The sequence below is a fragment of the Chaetomium strumarium genome (assembly GCF_033439665.1).
Source record: "Chaetomium strumarium strain CBS 333.67 chromosome Unknown B0T15scaffold_3, whole genome shotgun sequence".
Classification (NCBI taxonomy): domain Eukaryota; kingdom Fungi; phylum Ascomycota; class Sordariomycetes; order Sordariales; family Chaetomiaceae; genus Chaetomium; species Chaetomium strumarium.
In genome coordinates this window covers 3,780,615-3,796,802 of record NW_026944431.1, presented here as the reverse complement: position 1 = coordinate 3,796,802, position 16,188 = coordinate 3,780,615, and the positions used below count along the sequence as shown (strand labels likewise).

The 16,188-nt window shown below is 59.0% G+C and overlaps 6 protein-coding genes and 1 non-coding gene across 7 annotated transcripts; 4 read left to right on the top strand and 3 right to left on the bottom strand.

Annotated features, from left to right (window-relative positions):
* Window positions 1-25: 25 nt before the first annotated feature.
* Window positions 26-461, top strand: B0T15DRAFT_492968 (uncharacterized protein; the record flags this gene model as incomplete). The annotated part of the gene is made up of 4 exons (XM_062866900.1): window positions 26-166; window positions 217-243; window positions 291-359; window positions 411-461. The coding sequence occupies 4 exons, from the start codon at window positions 26-28 to the stop codon at window positions 459-461; spliced, it is 288 nt and encodes a 95-aa protein (XP_062723269.1).
* Window positions 462-601: 140 nt separating this feature from the next.
* On the bottom strand, window positions 602-1,389 carry B0T15DRAFT_394581 (uncharacterized protein; the record flags this gene model as incomplete). The annotated part of the gene is made up of 2 exons (XM_062864733.1): window positions 602-1,248; window positions 1,299-1,389. The coding sequence occupies 2 exons, from the start codon at window positions 1,387-1,389 to the stop codon at window positions 602-604; spliced, it is 738 nt and encodes a 245-aa protein (XP_062723268.1).
* Window positions 1,390-1,935: 546 nt separating this feature from the next.
* Window positions 1,936-5,371, top strand: B0T15DRAFT_180105 (OPT oligopeptide transporter protein-domain-containing protein). Its single transcript, XM_062862296.1, has 2 exons — window positions 1,936-4,306; window positions 4,373-5,371. Exons 1-2 carry the CDS (start codon window positions 2,145-2,147, stop codon window positions 5,274-5,276), a joined length of 3,066 nt encoding a protein of 1,021 aa, XP_062723267.1. The 5' UTR covers window positions 1,936-2,144; the 3' UTR covers window positions 5,277-5,371.
* A 370-nt stretch (window positions 5,372-5,741) lies between these two features.
* Window positions 5,742-9,958, bottom strand: B0T15DRAFT_530368 (uncharacterized protein). Its single transcript, XM_062869166.1, has 3 exons — window positions 9,435-9,958; window positions 6,637-9,044; window positions 5,742-6,581 (listed from the first exon to the last, which is right to left on the bottom strand). The coding sequence occupies exons 1-3, from the start codon at window positions 9,674-9,676 to the stop codon at window positions 5,923-5,925; spliced, it is 3,309 nt and encodes a 1,102-aa protein (XP_062723266.1). The 5' UTR covers window positions 9,677-9,958; the 3' UTR covers window positions 5,742-5,922.
* Window positions 9,959-10,103: 145 nt separating this feature from the next.
* Window positions 10,104-12,220, top strand: B0T15DRAFT_530366 (uncharacterized protein). Its single transcript, XM_062869165.1, has 2 exons — window positions 10,104-10,205; window positions 10,251-12,220. Exons 1-2 carry the CDS (start codon window positions 10,182-10,184, stop codon window positions 11,862-11,864), a joined length of 1,638 nt encoding a protein of 545 aa, XP_062723265.1. The 5' UTR covers window positions 10,104-10,181; the 3' UTR covers window positions 11,865-12,220.
* Window positions 12,221-12,247: 27 nt separating this feature from the next.
* B0T15DRAFT_179991 (uncharacterized protein) lies at window positions 12,248-15,114 on the top strand. The gene is made up of 5 exons (XM_062862295.1): window positions 12,248-12,694; window positions 12,783-12,908; window positions 12,971-13,054; window positions 13,113-13,633; window positions 13,698-15,114. The coding sequence occupies exons 1-5, from the start codon at window positions 12,404-12,406 to the stop codon at window positions 14,665-14,667; spliced, it is 1,992 nt and encodes a 663-aa protein (XP_062723264.1). The 5' UTR covers window positions 12,248-12,403; the 3' UTR covers window positions 14,668-15,114.
* Window positions 15,115-16,037: 923 nt separating this feature from the next.
* B0T15DRAFT_t92 lies at window positions 16,038-16,116 on the bottom strand. Its single transcript has one exon. It is a non-coding gene; the product is annotated as a tRNA-Arg (tRNA).
* Between the last annotated feature and the right edge of the window lie 72 nt (window positions 16,117-16,188).

Genomic DNA, 16,188 nt, shown 5'->3' with positions numbered 1-16,188 from the left:
CGTTTAAAAGACGCCAACAACCGCAATGACTGGCAGAGGAGGTGGCGGCGGCCGCAGAGTTCTGTTGCCGCCTATTAACTTCCTTTTCCGTCTTTTGCAGCAACGCTCGACCGTGCAGATCTGGCTCTACGAGCAGCTATCGATCCGCATCGTGGGCACGATCCGGGTAAGAAACATGACCATCTCACATCGCACCGTCTCTAACGGTCCATCTAGGGATTTGACGAGTTCATGAACCTTGTCGTGAGTAACCTGTGTACCCATTGAGACGACCCTGTCTGACTCCCCAGATCGACGACGCGGTCGAGGTGAAGCAGATTTCTAAGACGAACGATACCGAGACAAGGAGGCCATTGGGGGTATGTTGTCCGCTGGGAGGACCGTGTGAGCTGGGGCTGACTGGCCTATAGCAAATCCTTCTGAAAGGCGACAACGTCTCCCTCATCCAGAGCCTGTCCTGAGGAGGCGTCCACAACAACAGTGCTCTTCCGAGACGAGGGCGTGATGCGATTCGATTTCTGTGATATCTGACACGGCAATACTACGAAAATGGGATACCATAGGCAGGCGGGACAGGCGCACGGCAAAATTTGTGTGGGAATTAGTCTGTTGTGTTTGCAGGGGCGAGCGGGCCCCTGACCGTGCCGTCCCCGAGGATGAGGCCGTCCAGAGGTTGATCTAGGGGACCAACAGGTACCGCCCCCTCGGATGGAGATAGGAACTGCTCAGACAGGGCTAAGCCAAGAAGCAATACAGGAGACTCCTGCTTTCCAAGCGAGCCCGCCTTTAGCCTGTGCCGAAAGAGAAAGTAGTCATAGAAGCCCTTGCCGTGTCCGAGCCGCCTGACGGCGCCGTTTGCAGGGTCAGTGTCGAAGGCGACGCCGGGCATCAGGACGAGATCCAGCAGCGTGCTATCCGAGTGCGGAGCATCAGCGCCGCCGAATACGCGTTGCCTCGCGGGCACGGTGGCCGGATCGACGCTCGGAATACCCCACTTATCCGGCTGCAGCGACTCGTAGTCGGCTAGGTCTCTCAGGCGGACCATGTCCATGACGCGTGCGGGCAGACCGGGGCCTTCGACTGGATTCTTGTGGAGGTAGGGAATGAAGACCTCCTTGCCGGCTGCAAGGGCGTCCCTCACGATGGCGTCCGTCTGGATCTCGCCGGTAGGCATTGAGAGGAAGACGCTGATGCGCTTCGCGCCCACATAGCCCTTGACGGTTTTGAGAGTGCTGTAGACCGTTGAGCCTAGCATCGTTTAGCTGCGTCTTGCAATGCACGTTCGTGAAGCGCCGTACTCTGTGACACTACGGAGTCCTGGGACACGGCCTGGAGCTTGACTTTCATGGCAGCCCTGAGATGCCGCTTGGCGGCGTTGAGCGACGCCATTTCTCCCTCCACCGAGAACTCGGCCATGAGGCACGATGACACCAGTCACAATCGTCAACCCAAAGCGCCAGCCCTAATTCAAGTGTTGGCGGCTGTGCTTCTGTACAAGTTTATTGCTGATGATGTCGACCCTTGCATGAAATCCGGTGGACAGAAAAGGTGGGTGCGCGGGATGCACGGCAAACCTCACTCCCCATCCCGCTTCCCGCTACAGTCAAGAAGCGGCTCCCCCCCGGCTGCAGGGGATTGCATACCATCAAAATTGCAGTTTTACATGCCCAAGAATGATATGATCCTCGCCGAACAAGAGAGACATCCGTCCTCTAGCTTCTTCTAAATGAATTGTCTATCACTATCCTTCCCATCTGGTCAAACACAGTGTCAAGCTCAGCAAGTCAAATGTGAGCTAGCGCCCCCGGGAACCGGGGTTAGTGTGGGGGCCGATACGTACCGAGCATGACATCTTCCGCGGCTCAACCGAGTCGACCCAACATCCGCTTCAATTACACAGTAAGCCTCGGACAGCTCCAACATTAACCTTGCGAGCTGACTGTCCTTACCTTGGACTCTTCAGGGTCCGATAAGGAAGCAGGATTGCTGGAAGCGTGTCCTGCAGCTTCGTCCCTCCTACTTATCCCATGTGGTGGTAGGGAGCTCAAGGCCCCCGCAGCTGGATGGCCGTTGCACCCACACCAACGCTCCAGTCGCCAGCATAGCGGACTTTCTTACCTGCACCAATCCTAGAGCGGCAACCTATGACGCTGCCCGGCAGCAGAAGCGCTCCATCAGACCACACCTCTGCGATTGTTGACGAAGGTTTTTTGCTACAGCCCCTGGCCGCAGGACCCGCAATCGGGAGGGACTCCACGCGGCCGCTTGCCGAACCTTCTGCGGCCCCTCTCTACACCCGTGACACGGGGGTGTCATCGCCATCGCACAACAGGGCCGAGCCTGGACCTGGACGTGCCGATTCCAATGGCCGCGGACGAACGTCGACAGTGGCCCCGGCTGATCAGAGCATGCGCGCAGCCGCAGCCGAACATATGAGCGAGGAGCTTCTCCCGACGCGCTCGGCGGACGGCTCCGGGAGCCCCTCGTACGGCTCCATCACCCCGCGTCCATCGGATGAGAGCGCCGATGAGGAATCTGCCCGTTCCTCCGTGAAGGCTCGGACAGTCTCGGATGCGAGCGGGCACTCGCTGGGCCGAACGGGGATGAGACGACGCCGGGACAGCAGCTCCCAGCCCAGGTCACCGGGGCAAAGATGGGTAGTGAGGAAGTCCGAAGAGAGCCTCGGGCATGCAACCACCATCGGCGGGCTTGAGAGCCGCTTCGGCACCACGGACACCTCGTTGTTAAACGACCTCGCCGATCCTCCGGAGGTGTCAGGGGACGAAGACGGTAGATCTTACGTCTCCGATTCGGATGTCGTCGAGGAGGAAGACCCGCCGGACAACTCGCCGTACGCCCAGGTCCGAGCCTCCGTCTCGTCCACTGACAACACTAGCCTCTCTATCAACACCCCCCGGATGTGGGCCCTGTCGATACTCTTCTCCATTCTCGGCTCTTCGACCAACTTGTTTTTCGCTCTGAGATACCCCAGTGTTGCAATCACGCCAGTCATAGCATTGCTAATGGTCCACCCCCTCGGTCTGCTGTGGGACTACCTTCTCAAACGGCCAAACGACCCGCCGGAGGAGTACATCGACGGGTTCCGGGCCGACAGCACCACGCCTAGCAGCACAGGGTCGGTGTCGCATTTTGTTCCTCTGGAGGACAGGAGCAGGCTCGATCGACTGCGGCTGTGGCTTGCTCAAGGCCGCTGGAACGAGAAGGAGCACAGCTGCGTCTATGTGAGCAGCAATGTCTCGTTCGGGTTCGCGTTTGCGACCGATGTCATCGTCGAGCAGACGCAGTTCTACAAGCAGGAAGCCAGCATCGCCTACCAGCTCCTGCTCACGCTGTCGACCCAGATCCTGGGCTACACGTTTGCCGGCCTCACGCGGCGCTTCCTGGTCCGGCCCAGTGGCATGATATGGCCGGGCACGCTCATGTCGGCCGCGATGTTCACCACGCTCCACAAGGAGGAGAACAAGGAGGCGGACGGCTGGCGGGTCAGCAGGTGGCGCTTCTTCTACGCCGTGTGGCTGGGCGCCTTCCTCTTCTACTTCCTGCCTGGCCTGCTGATGCCGGCGCTGAGCTACTTCAACGTGGTCACCTGGTTGGCGCCCGACAATGTGGTGGTCGCCAACCTGTTCGGCGTCGTCTCGGGGCTGGGCCTGTTGCCGCTGACGTTCGACTGGGCGCAGGTGGCGTACATCGGGTCCCCTCTGCTCACCCCTTTCTGGGCGGCTATGAACGTCGTCGGGGGCCTCGTGGTGGTGATGTGGATCGTGGCCCCGATTGCCTACTACAGCAACTGGCTGTATTCGTCGTACATGCCCATCCTGTCGGCAGCCGTCTTCGACAACACGGGAAACGTCTACGATGTCAGCAAGGTCCTGACCAAAGACTTCTTGTTCGACCGGGAGGCGTACTCGCAGTACAGCAGGGTGTTCCTCCCCATCACGTACGTGCTGAGCTATGCGGTGCAGTTTGCCGGGCTGGCGTCTCTCGTGACCCACACCGTCTGTTGGCACGGCAGGGACATCTGGACGCAGTGGAAGCGGTCGTTGGAGGAGTCGGCGGGGGAGTCGAAGGGTGGGTACCAGCCGGTATCCGAGTCGAGCGAAGGGCCAGCCGGGGCTTCGAATGGGCGGCGGCCACGAGCGACCAGAGCGTCCCAGAGCTTCGACAACCTCATGAGCCGCGAGGATGTCCACAACCGTCTGATGAGGCGGTACAAGGACGCGCCTATGCTGTGGTACTTGATGACATTCGTTTCTATGACAGCGATCGGCATCTTTGTCGTGGAATAGTGGGTGCCCCCCCCCCGAGAAGTCCAAAAGAAAGGGGGAGTGGAAAACCAAACTAACATACTCAGCTACCCCGTCCACCTCCCCTGGTATGGCCTCCTCCTGGCCCTCGGCATCTGCACCGTGCTCTTCATCCCGATCGGCATCATCATGGCCGTGACCAACCAGCACTCCTCCATCTACCTGATCTGCCAGCTGATCGCCGGCATGCTCTTCCCCGGCCGGCCCGTCGCCAACATGGTCTTCGTCACGTACGGCTACATCTCGTCGGCGCAGGGCATCAAGTTCGCCGCCGACCTCAAGCTGGGCCACTACATGAAGATCCCGCCGCGCATTCTGTTCGCCGTGCAGATCGTCGCGACCGTCATCTCGTCGGTCACGCAGATCGCCATCCTCAACTGGATGTTCGCCCACATCCCGGGCCTCTGCACGCCCGACGCCATCAACGGCTTCACCTGCCCCATCGCCCGCGTGCACTTCAACGGCTCCATCCTCTGGGGCGTCGTCGGCCCCGCCGAGTTCTTCGGGCCCGGCGCCACCTATCGCCCCCTGGTCTGGGCCTTCGCCGTCGGCGCCGTGCTGCCCATCCCGCTCTGGCTGTACGCCCGCCGCCGCAGGGACAGCCTCGTGCGCAAGATCAACCTGCCCGTGCTCTTCGGCTCGCTGGGCTGGATCCCGCCCGCCACGGGGCTGAACTTCTCGGTCTGGGCCGTCGTCTGCTACGTGTTCAACTACCTCGTCAAGCGCAGGGCGCCGAGGTGGTGGGCGAAATACACCATGACGCTGAGCGCGGCGCTGGATTCCGGCTTGGCGTTCGGCATTGTCGTGGTCTTCTTTGGGTTTGTCTACCCGGGCCTGATGAAGGGCTTTAGCTGGTGGGGCACCGAGGTGTATAAACGCGGGTGTGACTGGCGGGCGTGTGCGTATCGGAGCGTGCCGGAGAGGGGAAGGTTTGGGCCTGAGGTTTGGTAACTACTAGTAGTAGGTATCCCATTTATCTATCTACTGTAGAGTCCGGAATGGGGCGCGTGGCAAGAGCGCAGGTGGTCTGTACGGTACATACTTCTACTTGTACAATACAGGATGTGCTTTGCGGCAATGGGATCTGCATTGTTTTCGGCGTTGGGCAAGCGGTTAGTTAGTCAGCTGCATTCATTGGGTGTTAATGCCATCCTGGTAACTCCTTGTTTGTAGGTACCTTAGGGATCAATACATGTTGACGAGCGAAAAGAGATTTTTGGGAGCCGAAGAAGGCCTGTCTGAGGGGGGTGCATCCATACTGTCAGCTGTGTCTACCTGAGTGAATACCCTGATGCCTGCGCCCGTTAATAGGGGCCATGATGAACGAACTGGACCGTATATCCTGGGAGGCTCACATAGGTACTGCTCGGACAGACAACCGCACTACGAAATTATCTCCTGTAAGCACAGCAAAAATCGTGAAGCACTCTTTAATACACTACGAAGCTGTACGACACTCAAAACGCTCTTAGATGCCTAAATCACCCGCTTATGTATGTATGTATGTACAGCCGATACCCAATCCCCCTGACCAAATTGACACAAGAAAACGAAATCGGCGCCAGCCGCAGGCAGGGTAGTTAGTTAGTAGGCATCGTCACCTCCCATATTCCTTCTTATCCACCACCGCCTTCAGCACCTCCAGATGCTCCTCGGTCACGCGTATCGCCTCGCGGAGCTCCCGCTCATCCATCCTCTCTTCCCTCAGCTTCTCCTCCACCGTCCTCGGATCCACGCTCCTCTTCCGCAGCGGCGGGTCCGTGCCCAGTCTCTCCAGCCCGACCCGCTCCTCGATCCACTCCCACAGATCGCTCTCCTCCCTCCGCCATATCTCCTCGTACGCCGCCAGCCGTTGCGGGGCGTTCGCGTATGCCGGGTCGTGGCTGTACCGCGGCGCGCTGGGGCGAGTACCGAACCCAAACCACGAGGCCACCAACAGACCGACCAGCAGGCCGTAGACGACGTTGCCGGTAAGGATCGGCCTGATCGTGTCGACGACGGGACCGAGGATCGGACGGGCCGGTTCGAAGAGGCCCCAGCTCTGCTTGGCGGGGCCCTTGAGGGATCCCTCGGCGTCGCTGACGGTGCTCGAGGCCAGGGTCGCCTTGTTCTTGCGGCCGCGCTTCTTGCCGCGGGCGGCAGCGCCGTTGAGCGCACTGCCGGACCGCGCCCGGGAAGAGACGGCGGCTTTGAGGCCTGCAAACAGGTCCTTGCAGTACTGGGCCTGCCCCTCGTTGGCACCCTTCTCGATGGGACCTAAACGGTCAGCCTAGCGCTCCATATACAGTCAGCTAAGGGGAGTGACACATACCTTTCAGCCAGCTCTTGCCGGACCATTCTATGACGTTGTTGATCTGCACGCGGGTGCCGTTGTTTTCCGCCCAGGTCAGACAGTACTTGGTCTTGACGACGAAGATGTTGCCGCTGGGGACGTCGGGATTCTGAGTGCTGACGAGGACGTTGACAGCCTTCTCCAGATCAATGTTCTCGAGTGTTTCGGTGACGATGCACTTTGTCTGCTTCGGCCCGATCGAAGCCGACAGGGGCTTAATGTAGGTGAAGGTGCGTGACCTAACCTCGTCCGTCAGGCCGCGCTTATCCTCCATCTGGAGGTCGAAACACTTTTGATCCGTCGTGAGCCACTTGCCCATCCAGCCTGCGGAGGCCGGGCCGAACATGAGATTGTAGACTTTGCCCAAGGGCGCGGGGATGACGTCGTCACCCAGCACCTTTTCGAAGTGTGTGGACGCATCCCCGCAGTCTGTCGGCGCATGGGTCGCGGGGCCGGGGAAGTCGGCTCCGCCCGCGGGCGCGCCGCCCTCAAGCTTCTCCGGAGCTGCCGCGGTGCCCGACACCTTACGCTGGGCAGCCTTCTCCGCGACGTCCGAGGCCTGCCCATCAGATGGCGGCCCGGCAGCGTGGCCGTCGTCCTCATCCTCATCCTCATCGTAAACGTCTTCATCATCCCCGCTCTCGTCGTCGGAAGCCGTGACGCTGTCGTCTCTGTGACTACCAGGTGCGGACACTGACTCAAGGTCGACCTTTTCGGTCCGGTCGCCGCCCGGCTCTTCCAGACGGACGCCGTTGAGCGAGCTCTGCAGGTGAGGGTGGCCGAGCTTCCAGATCTTGATGATGAGATCGTACGTGGTGTCGCGGCTGGCAAACGAGGCAAAGATGTGCTTGGCGTGCAGTGTGGAAATCTCAAGGCCGTTCTTGAACACCAACGCAGTGCTCCGCTTCTCGACCGCGACGATCTCGTCGAAGCTCATAACAAGCGTAGTCACCCAACCAAGAATGTTGCTACTGAAGCATAGATGGCCCTCTGAGATATACAAGCGGCCGTGTGCGAGGATTTCCCGCTGCAAGGCGCAGCTGTAGTCCTCGATCAGATAGTCATCATCCGGCACGCTCTTGAACAATGCGTGGAAGTCTCGGTTGCGCTTCTTGTTTGCGACGGCAAAGCCCGTGAGCTTGGGCGCGGGAGCACTGCTGCTGGCGGGGTTGACGAGCGACGAGTTGGCGGCCGCAATGGCAGCGCCGATCGTGCTCGCAGCCGAGGTCGCGTGGGTGGCAATGCTGCTGCCGCGGTTCCTGCGATGGCCAATGGCGCTGCGGATGCTGCCGCTACGCTGCACGCCGGCCTTGCCTTCATAGAGGCTGCCGGCCGGCGGTGTCCGCTCGCCGCCTGCAGCTTCGTGGATCGACCGCGGCCGGGCGTCCTCGGTGAGATCAATGCCAAGTGCATGGGGATCTGCGGGCGCAGAATCTGACCTCCTTCGCGTTCCAGTTTCCGCGAAGCGGGCTATAACAGGACTGGGCGCAGTACTGGGTGCGTCGGCAATGCCTAGCTGGCTGAGACTGAGGTCACCCATACCTAGCGTCTTGACTGCCGGTTCCTTCGGCTCCGTAGACGGTCTCTGGGATGCTGTGGACTCCACTTCGACTGTGTCTTGTCCCCTTTCGCCTTGCTCATTTCCCGGGCCTCCCTTGTTCTTTCCAGCCCCCTGAGCCAGGGCCGGTATTGTAGTGCTGAGCGAGTTGGCGGTGTTCTGGACCGCAGAGAACATGGAGGAGAAAAAGGTAGCGGTGGGATTGTTGGCCGATGCCGGGGGGTTTTCGGGTGTGGGTGTCAGCGGGGCGGTTGTGATGGTCGACAGCTTGCTCGGGCCAGCATTGGACCCTGCCCTCCGTCGTTGACCGATCATGCTCTCAGCAAGAACGGCATCAGCGGGCCGACGTAGGCTGTCACCCGCAGCAGAGCCCGGCTGCGTTTCGGTGGGCGTTGGCGGCGTATTCACAATCACTACTGGCGGTACCGCCTCGCCTGGAGGTGTGCGAGGTCGCGTGTTCAACGGCTCAAGCTTTTGACCTCGTGAAAGCCGCCGGTTGCTGTCGGTTGATGCCTTCGGTTCTGCGTCAGGTTTCGGTGACGGAGTGGCTTCCTGGGACTCGTTGTGAGCGGCAGTTTCCTCTCCGTCGCCCAAGCTCTTCTTCGGCTTGAATACGTCTCGCAGCCGGCTCGAGGACCGCTTTTTCCGAGGTCCGGGGGTCTCGAGGTTAGTCCGGCTTCGTGCGAGAGACTTTGAGGATTCGAGGCTTTCGGTACTTCCGTTAGGAAAGGTAGAGGATCGTGTGGAGGCGGGAGACGTGGTGTCTACGACGTCCGGAGCGATAACTTGAGGCGGATGCACAGAGATGGCGGTGGACCTGCGGTTCGGGCTAACGAGCGGGAGTGATGTCAGTTGCCGTGGCAAACCAGGGCCAGCCCCTAAGAAATACACAAAGAAAAGCAATGTGGCGAAGATGACGAATCCGGCAGACCCGGGATCTTATATAAGAAATGACCGTGAGACTTGATGAGGCGGATGACGACGGCCAACGTGAGGAGAAACGCCGCCTGGGGGAGGCGCAGGCACCGTCGCCGAGAGCCAGGTGGGACCAAGCTCTCGGTTAGCGCTATCCGCGCATAGATCGCTGCAGCGCACGCTGTACATGTACGACCTATACGCGGATATACGAATAGTACTCGGAATTCCCCGCCAAAAAAAAGACAAGGTTGGGCGAATTGGCAAATGGGAGGAATCAACGGTGGGCAAGCTGTATACTTACGGATCCAGATCTGAGTCCAATGTCTTTTCGGTGCTGTTGTTGCTGTTGTTGCTGTGGTTGCTGTTGATGGTGCCGCTAATCGAGTGAGCGTCGCTGCCAGCGGCGCTGCGACTGCTGATTCCGTCATTGTGCGCCTCAGCATCATCATTGCTGGCTGTCGATGAGGCTTTGCTGCGCCGGCGTTTTGCTGTGATCGCCTTGGGCAGAAGCTTCCCAAGGCCGTGGTTTGACGAACTGTCCATTCTGGCAGCGTTGTGGCGTAGATCGCTGTTAATAGGACCCTCTCTGCTATGGCATTGCAGCTACTGAGACAACGATGTCATCGTCATAGTGCCAAGAGGGCGTGCTAATGAAGGTCGGACGGAATCCAGCAACACGCGACAAGAGGCTGCGGTTGAAGGGGAAGAGTGATGAGAGGCTTAGATTCTTAGACCGGCGTTACGATGATGAGGAGGAGAATACGAACCCCTCGTCAGTGTTTGATGTTGGCTCCCTGTCTTCCTTCTCTTGAGTTCCGGGTTTGAGTGTCCCGCTGATGATGCCAAGCCCAAGCATGGCAATTGCTCCTTACAAGCTCGTGCAAGGGTGCGATAAGATAAGCTCACTAAGCAGCTGCTGCGCTAACGTTTAGTTAAGGTACGTGGGTACTTGGCCCAGCCTTACGGTACCCCCGCCATCCCTTGACCATTCATCAACCTCGCTCGAAGCCTTGCAGCGCCGACAAGTGTATGTGCTACAGACTGTGAGATGGACTCGTCGCCCTTGATCAAGGTAGATTCATCGATGTAGGTTCCCAGCTGTATCTGACCTCTGTAGGCCCACGACCACGCGCGCGCCGCGGCGATTGCGACACAAACCTCCAACACGACGGTTGCGATCAACGAGCACGCCCAGGCAGCAGGCGAATTCGCAAACGCATCCAAGACCACGAGCAGCATCGAAGCGCTGCGGATACTTGGGTTGCTGGAGCGCCACCACAGACGGCTGTCAGAGCGGTTGAAGCTGCCCATCGCGGGCTGCACATCTCGCACCATTCTTTGGGATGACATTCCCATCCCCGAGGAAGACGAGAAGGAGGAAGATGAGAAGGAGGCGGCAGCACAAAACGATTCCAAGGCGGCGCAGACCCTAAAAGAAGCTCCCGCGGCCGAACAAGTTCCTCTAGCAAAACCGGTGCCGCGCATCTCGCACAATCGATATCCGGGGCGCAACCTCTCATCGTCGATCGCGACCAACCTCGCATCTGCCCGGGGCATCAAGGCAAGCTATAGCACACAACCGTTGACTCCTAGCGTGTCCAACGACCAAGCGCCTGGAAGCCTCGAGGTGCACCCGCGCAGGGAGCGGAAGGAGGGCGTCACGACGGGCAAAGCACCGGAGCTATCACGGAAGCCAAGCGGAGTACCCCCGGCGATCAGGGAGGACACGGCCAGCAAGCCCTCGAAATCCGAGCCGGCCAGCCCGGTGCCGAGCGACGACGGGTTCTCGAGATTCTACAACACCTTCGGGAGTCTATTCAATCGGCTCCCCCTGCCGCTCGTGTTCTCCGGTCTTCCCCTCATCTCAGAGGAAGCTACTACACCCGCACCAACCGCGCCTACCCCCGAACCACCCCACAGGAAACCACCACGGAATACGAGACACTCCACGTCAGCTGCTGAACCCGATCTCACCAAAATCTACTCGCGCGCCACGCTCCGCTCACTGGAGCGCGACAGCCATGGCGCCAACGATTCCTTCTACGTAGTGCCCACGAGCGGCCACACCGCGTCGTACGCGAGCATCCTGAACCACGAACGCAAGGAGAAGCGTCGCATGGCGGCATCATCCATCCACAGCGGGGGCAACGACGACAACAACAACAACAACAACAACGTAGAGATGGAAGCCGAAGACGACGACTTCGTGGACGCGCGGGAGTCGCAGCAAGGCTCCGCCGCTCCACTGTCGCCGACCTTCCGCAAGCGGCGGCTGGGTGGCAAGAGCCAGAGCCGGTCGACCGAGAAGGAGCTGCGCAACGTGATCGAGGAGCTGCAGCTCGAGAACGCCAGCCTCAAGGACGTGCTGGACAAGCTCAGCAAGCGGCTGCACGCTTTCGAGCTGAACTCGCAGAGCTCGCACATGGCGCTGGCCCAGAGCCTGAGGCTGCAGCGGCCCGACTCGCCCACCACCCCTGGACTAGCTACTACTAGTACTAGTAGTGGAGTGGCTGCCGCGGTGACGGGGGAGGCGGCGCTGAGGAGGCGGAATCGGGAGCTGGAAGAGCAGCTGGGCGAGATGGTCAAGCGCATGCAGAGCCTGGAGAAGGACCACCTGAAGCTGCAGCTGACGGTCGAGAAGTACCGCGAGAGGTGGGAGCAGCTCAAGGCCAGTGCCAAGGCGCGTAGGGCGGCCCGCGGGGACGCTAGTGATGGCGAGTCGAGGAGGTGATGTGTTGTTACCTTTGTATGTAAGTGCGTGCAGTTTATTACAGAGAGATAGTGCTTGCTTTTTTTTTCTCAGGGGTCCTGGAAGTCCATAGGCGCAGAATACGCCAGGAGTTGGGTGCATTGGGGCAAAACTACGAGATCAAGGTGTATGTACGTCTTTCACCGAGTACGAGCCGGTACGAGCTAGGGGCCCAGGCCCTTCCGATTGCGTCCTGATTACCGTAGTAAAACATCGCAAAATCGGGCATTGTCCAGTATTGGTGTTTTTACGGGGAGCCGGAGGACCTATGGAGCGGTTTCACGGTGTTGTGTTGTTCAGCCGTAGAACGAACGTCATTGTCGAACCGCCCACTTTGACGTCATGAGAGGGAAGTTGAGCTCAACTTCTGTGTTGCCAATCTTGGCAGTGAAATCGCCTATAATAAGCAAGACCTGTAAGAGTAGGTTCAATTAATGAATTTCTAAAGGCCTACACAGTTGTGACTTATCAACGCATCAAAAAATTGATAAACGGTCTTGCCACAGACCGCATTGCGCCATATGGCTCGCCCTGAAGGAGTGGTCCTGAGAGACCTAGGCACCGAGCCAAAGACAGATGTTAGTGACCTGGGTACTGCTACTGAACCGAAAGCAGACGGTAACGGGGGTACCATATCCGACAGCATCGCGGAAAAGCCAACCGACTCGCATGCGCTGGCAGTCGAAGCGACAGTCATCGAGGGTGGCAACCTGGTCGACCATGGCTGGAACAGGGAGCCGGGGGATGTCGCCCGCCTAGTAGAAGGGCTGAGCAATGAGGATTTTTGGGTGCTCGTGAGACGCTTCAATAAGGTACGGAGCATGTCGTGTCATGACGATGTCATGGAAGGGGAGGGGGGGGTGGGTTGTGCCGGCTTTTTGCTAACCAGGACACACACAGCAAGTGTTTTACATCAAGGAGACCGGCAAGATCCCGCCCAGCGGCTTGGATTTGAACTTGGCCGACGAAGCCGAGTTCTCTGCCAACAAGTTCCGTAGCCAGATCGAGAGGCTATACATGGGGCCGGTAAGCTGTTACTGGTAATGTGATCTGTGCCGTTTAGGGGTAGTTGCTAACTGTTATCTCAGCTCCTCGGAATGCTCGCAGGTGTGAAGCACATCTCAAGGTTGCGTTCCTGGCTTGAACCACAGAGAACAGGCGCATTCTGTGCAGTAAGCCAACACTTGAACAAGCCCATATCCCTGCGTTACCGTCACTAAGTCCTTTCAGGTGTACTTCGCGGCGTGGTACTTCAACATCCTCATCGCTGTCCTTACCGCCACTGCGATGGCACTATGTGTTTCGCCAAGAGCTCGCAGTGTGCTGTTCCCGCCAGCCCCGATGGCCTTGGTGGACATGGCGACCGGCGGCTTGACAAAGCCTCGGGCCGGCGTGCTCGGCGCAACGGATGCTGTGACGGGCGCGCCCGAGAACCTCAAGGGCGAATCGGTTGAGAACGAGGCCAGCAACTTTGTGACGGGCGTGGTTGGGATCGCCGTGAACACGCTGACTGCGCAGGACCCAAAGTCTGAGCCGGAGAACCAGAAGGGAGAGGAGCACCCTACCGACAGCATGCCGCAGCCAAATCAGGCGACAACCCTGTTTGCTGTGGCCAAAGACAGAGCGGCTGGCGTAAAGGACCCGTCGCATGACAAGACGAAGTACCCCATGGAGACCATCATGTGGTCCAAGATGCTGCCCGCCCTGCGGCTCCTGCACTTCATTTCGGACAATTGGGAGCGCGTCGCAAAGTAGGTTCCTGACCAACCCTTCCACAAGCCACATGAACAGTCCACTGACATAGGGTTCACGCAGTGCACTGGACCCAACGCCCCCTTTTCCCCGGGAAACGCACCGAGTCCGCCTCGCAGGTCTTCTGTCTCCCGTCCTCCTACTCTCCATCCTCTTCTCCGCATCGTCAATCGTGAAAGCCATCACATTCCTCACCGGCGTCGTGTTCTTCAGCGACCCCCTAATCCAGCGCGCCACCCATTGGCTCGACCGCTGGCACCCAGTCTGGACGCAGCTGCTGCGCCCGGAGGCGCACATCCTGCACGGCGTACCGAACAACGCCCAGCTGGCCCTCACGCTCCTCCGCCTGGGCGAAGCCCACGGCACGCCCTTCCCGCCAGCCCCGAGCACCGACAAGAACCCGCCCAAGGAGCCGCTGCCGCTCTCGGGGTCCGACATGTCCGCAGACGGCGCCAACGCGCCCCTCGGCGCCACGCAGGACGAGATCGAGCGCGCCGAGGCCGCCGACCCGGACAAGCTCGACCAGGCCGGCGGACCGGACTCGGAGATCAAGGACGTCGGCGGGCCCAAGACCAGCAGGTTCCTGGCGTTCGTCAAGGGCAGCACCAAGCTGGGCGTGCGGGCGGCGCTGCAGGCCGACAAGCTGCGTGCCAAAGCCGGGCGCGAGAGCGCCAAGAACCGTCTGGGTGCTGTCCCCGCCGAGGGTGCCGGTGACGAGAGGGAGGGGCCGGCGGAGTTTAGTGCCCGCTGGGAGGGGAAGCCTGGGCATGTGAAGATCGGGCCTGGCGGGGTGGTGGCGTTCAATGAGGACTGGCGTGTTCGTGCCGCGGATATCACCGAGTTGAAGAAGCATAGCGGGATTGGTGTCAAGACCAAATTGGCGGTGGGCTGGGCCATGGAACGCGACGTCGCTGACGGGATTGAGATCAAGGACCGCAACGGGAACGCCTATGTCCTGTCAGCTGTGCCGCTGAGGGATCAGCTCTTCAATAGGCTGTGTGCTATGGGTGGGCAGAAGTGGGAGGTTTGGTGAACGGAGAGAGCGCAAGTAGCAGATATAGATGAGCGTGTTTAGCAGGAGGCATAGCATGATCTTAGAAAGCCAGCTATTCAATTGCGTTGCAAGAATGGAACACATAGAAGCGTTCAGTTTTTGCCTTTCCGGGCAATGTACCTAGCTTATTCACAACGGCGGTCCTGATCCTAGTTGCCTTGGATCCTGGCAAGCGTGGGCAACGTGACCGTTTCTGGTGTATAGTATCCCACGACCAGAATCATAGATATGTGCATCGTGATCCGGCCTTGCTCCCGCGCTGGTTCTGTTTTTGGATTACTATTTGGTGTTTCCCGCGATCCGGTACCTTGCGTCCTGGTGTCATCGCGCTCTGAGTCTGATATCTTCACGGTCTGATCTTGCTCGCTATGCTCAATGTGAGAGCCTGGACCCGACCGGCCGGGTAGACCGGGGCGAGCCCCGGTCCGCTCTGCGCCAAGAAGGGCTAACTACAGGTACAGGACGACCCCTAAATAACTGTTAGCGCGGAACTTGCGACAAGGGTCTTCCTCTCAACCCCGAAACAACACTCTCAAACAACAAAAGAGCTGATCCAACGCAGAAAAATAGGGTATCTTGCAATAACCTCAAAGGTTGGGTACATCTGTACGTCTTTTCCGGAGTAAAACTGGCCGTTTTGACGTTGAGTTTTGAGATCTTGGGGCTGACCCGGCCTTTAAGTCAGACGCTAACGAACTTTCAGGGGTCCGACTATAAACCCGCGCGCTTTAACCTTAATCCGACGACGGCCTTGTAGTGTTGACGACGTGTCTTATAGATAGTGACTGACCTAGGGTGGGAGATGATCGTCTGTGATTTTTCTTGCACCTCGGTCAAAGGAGAATATGACAGACATCGGGCACTGCCCAGTGAGGTCTCCTTGAGAACGCTTGGGTAGCTCCTTCTTGATCTGAATTTACCTGGACCGACATGCGCGCTTCCACTTCGAATGTATAGGTACGTTTATTGACAGGAAGGAGCGAGAGAGGCGGAGCAGGCAGTCTCGACGGCGGTGAATAGAAACTGTGATCGTCCTGTGCCCCGAGTGTCTTGTTCTCCTATTTCTGCAACTTCAGGTCCGTACTCGACGTTCTTGGGTAAATTCATAGTTTGGGCATAGGGCCTGGAGCTCGAACTCCAACCCCTCAAAACTACCTTCCCGACTCAAATCAAATATATCCTAATGTTATTAATGTAATGCCTACCTACTTTGTAAGCGGACATAGCATCTGCAGATTTTCCTGGGCGTGGGGCTTTATCGGAACGCAACACAGCAAAAAGACCACACCAACCTCCGGCTGGAAAAAACACACAACACCTGCCTTCGCTCTGAAGCGTGGCGATATTCTCGATCCACCCAGGGGTCGAACCTGGAACCTCCTGATTACACAATCGTAGTCAGACGCTCTGCCATTGAGCCAGCGGACCTCGGTGACGATTAGTTGTGGGGAGAGATCCTTTTCTTCCAGCTTTCGGCCCGAGCGGCCCACAACGGGCCCA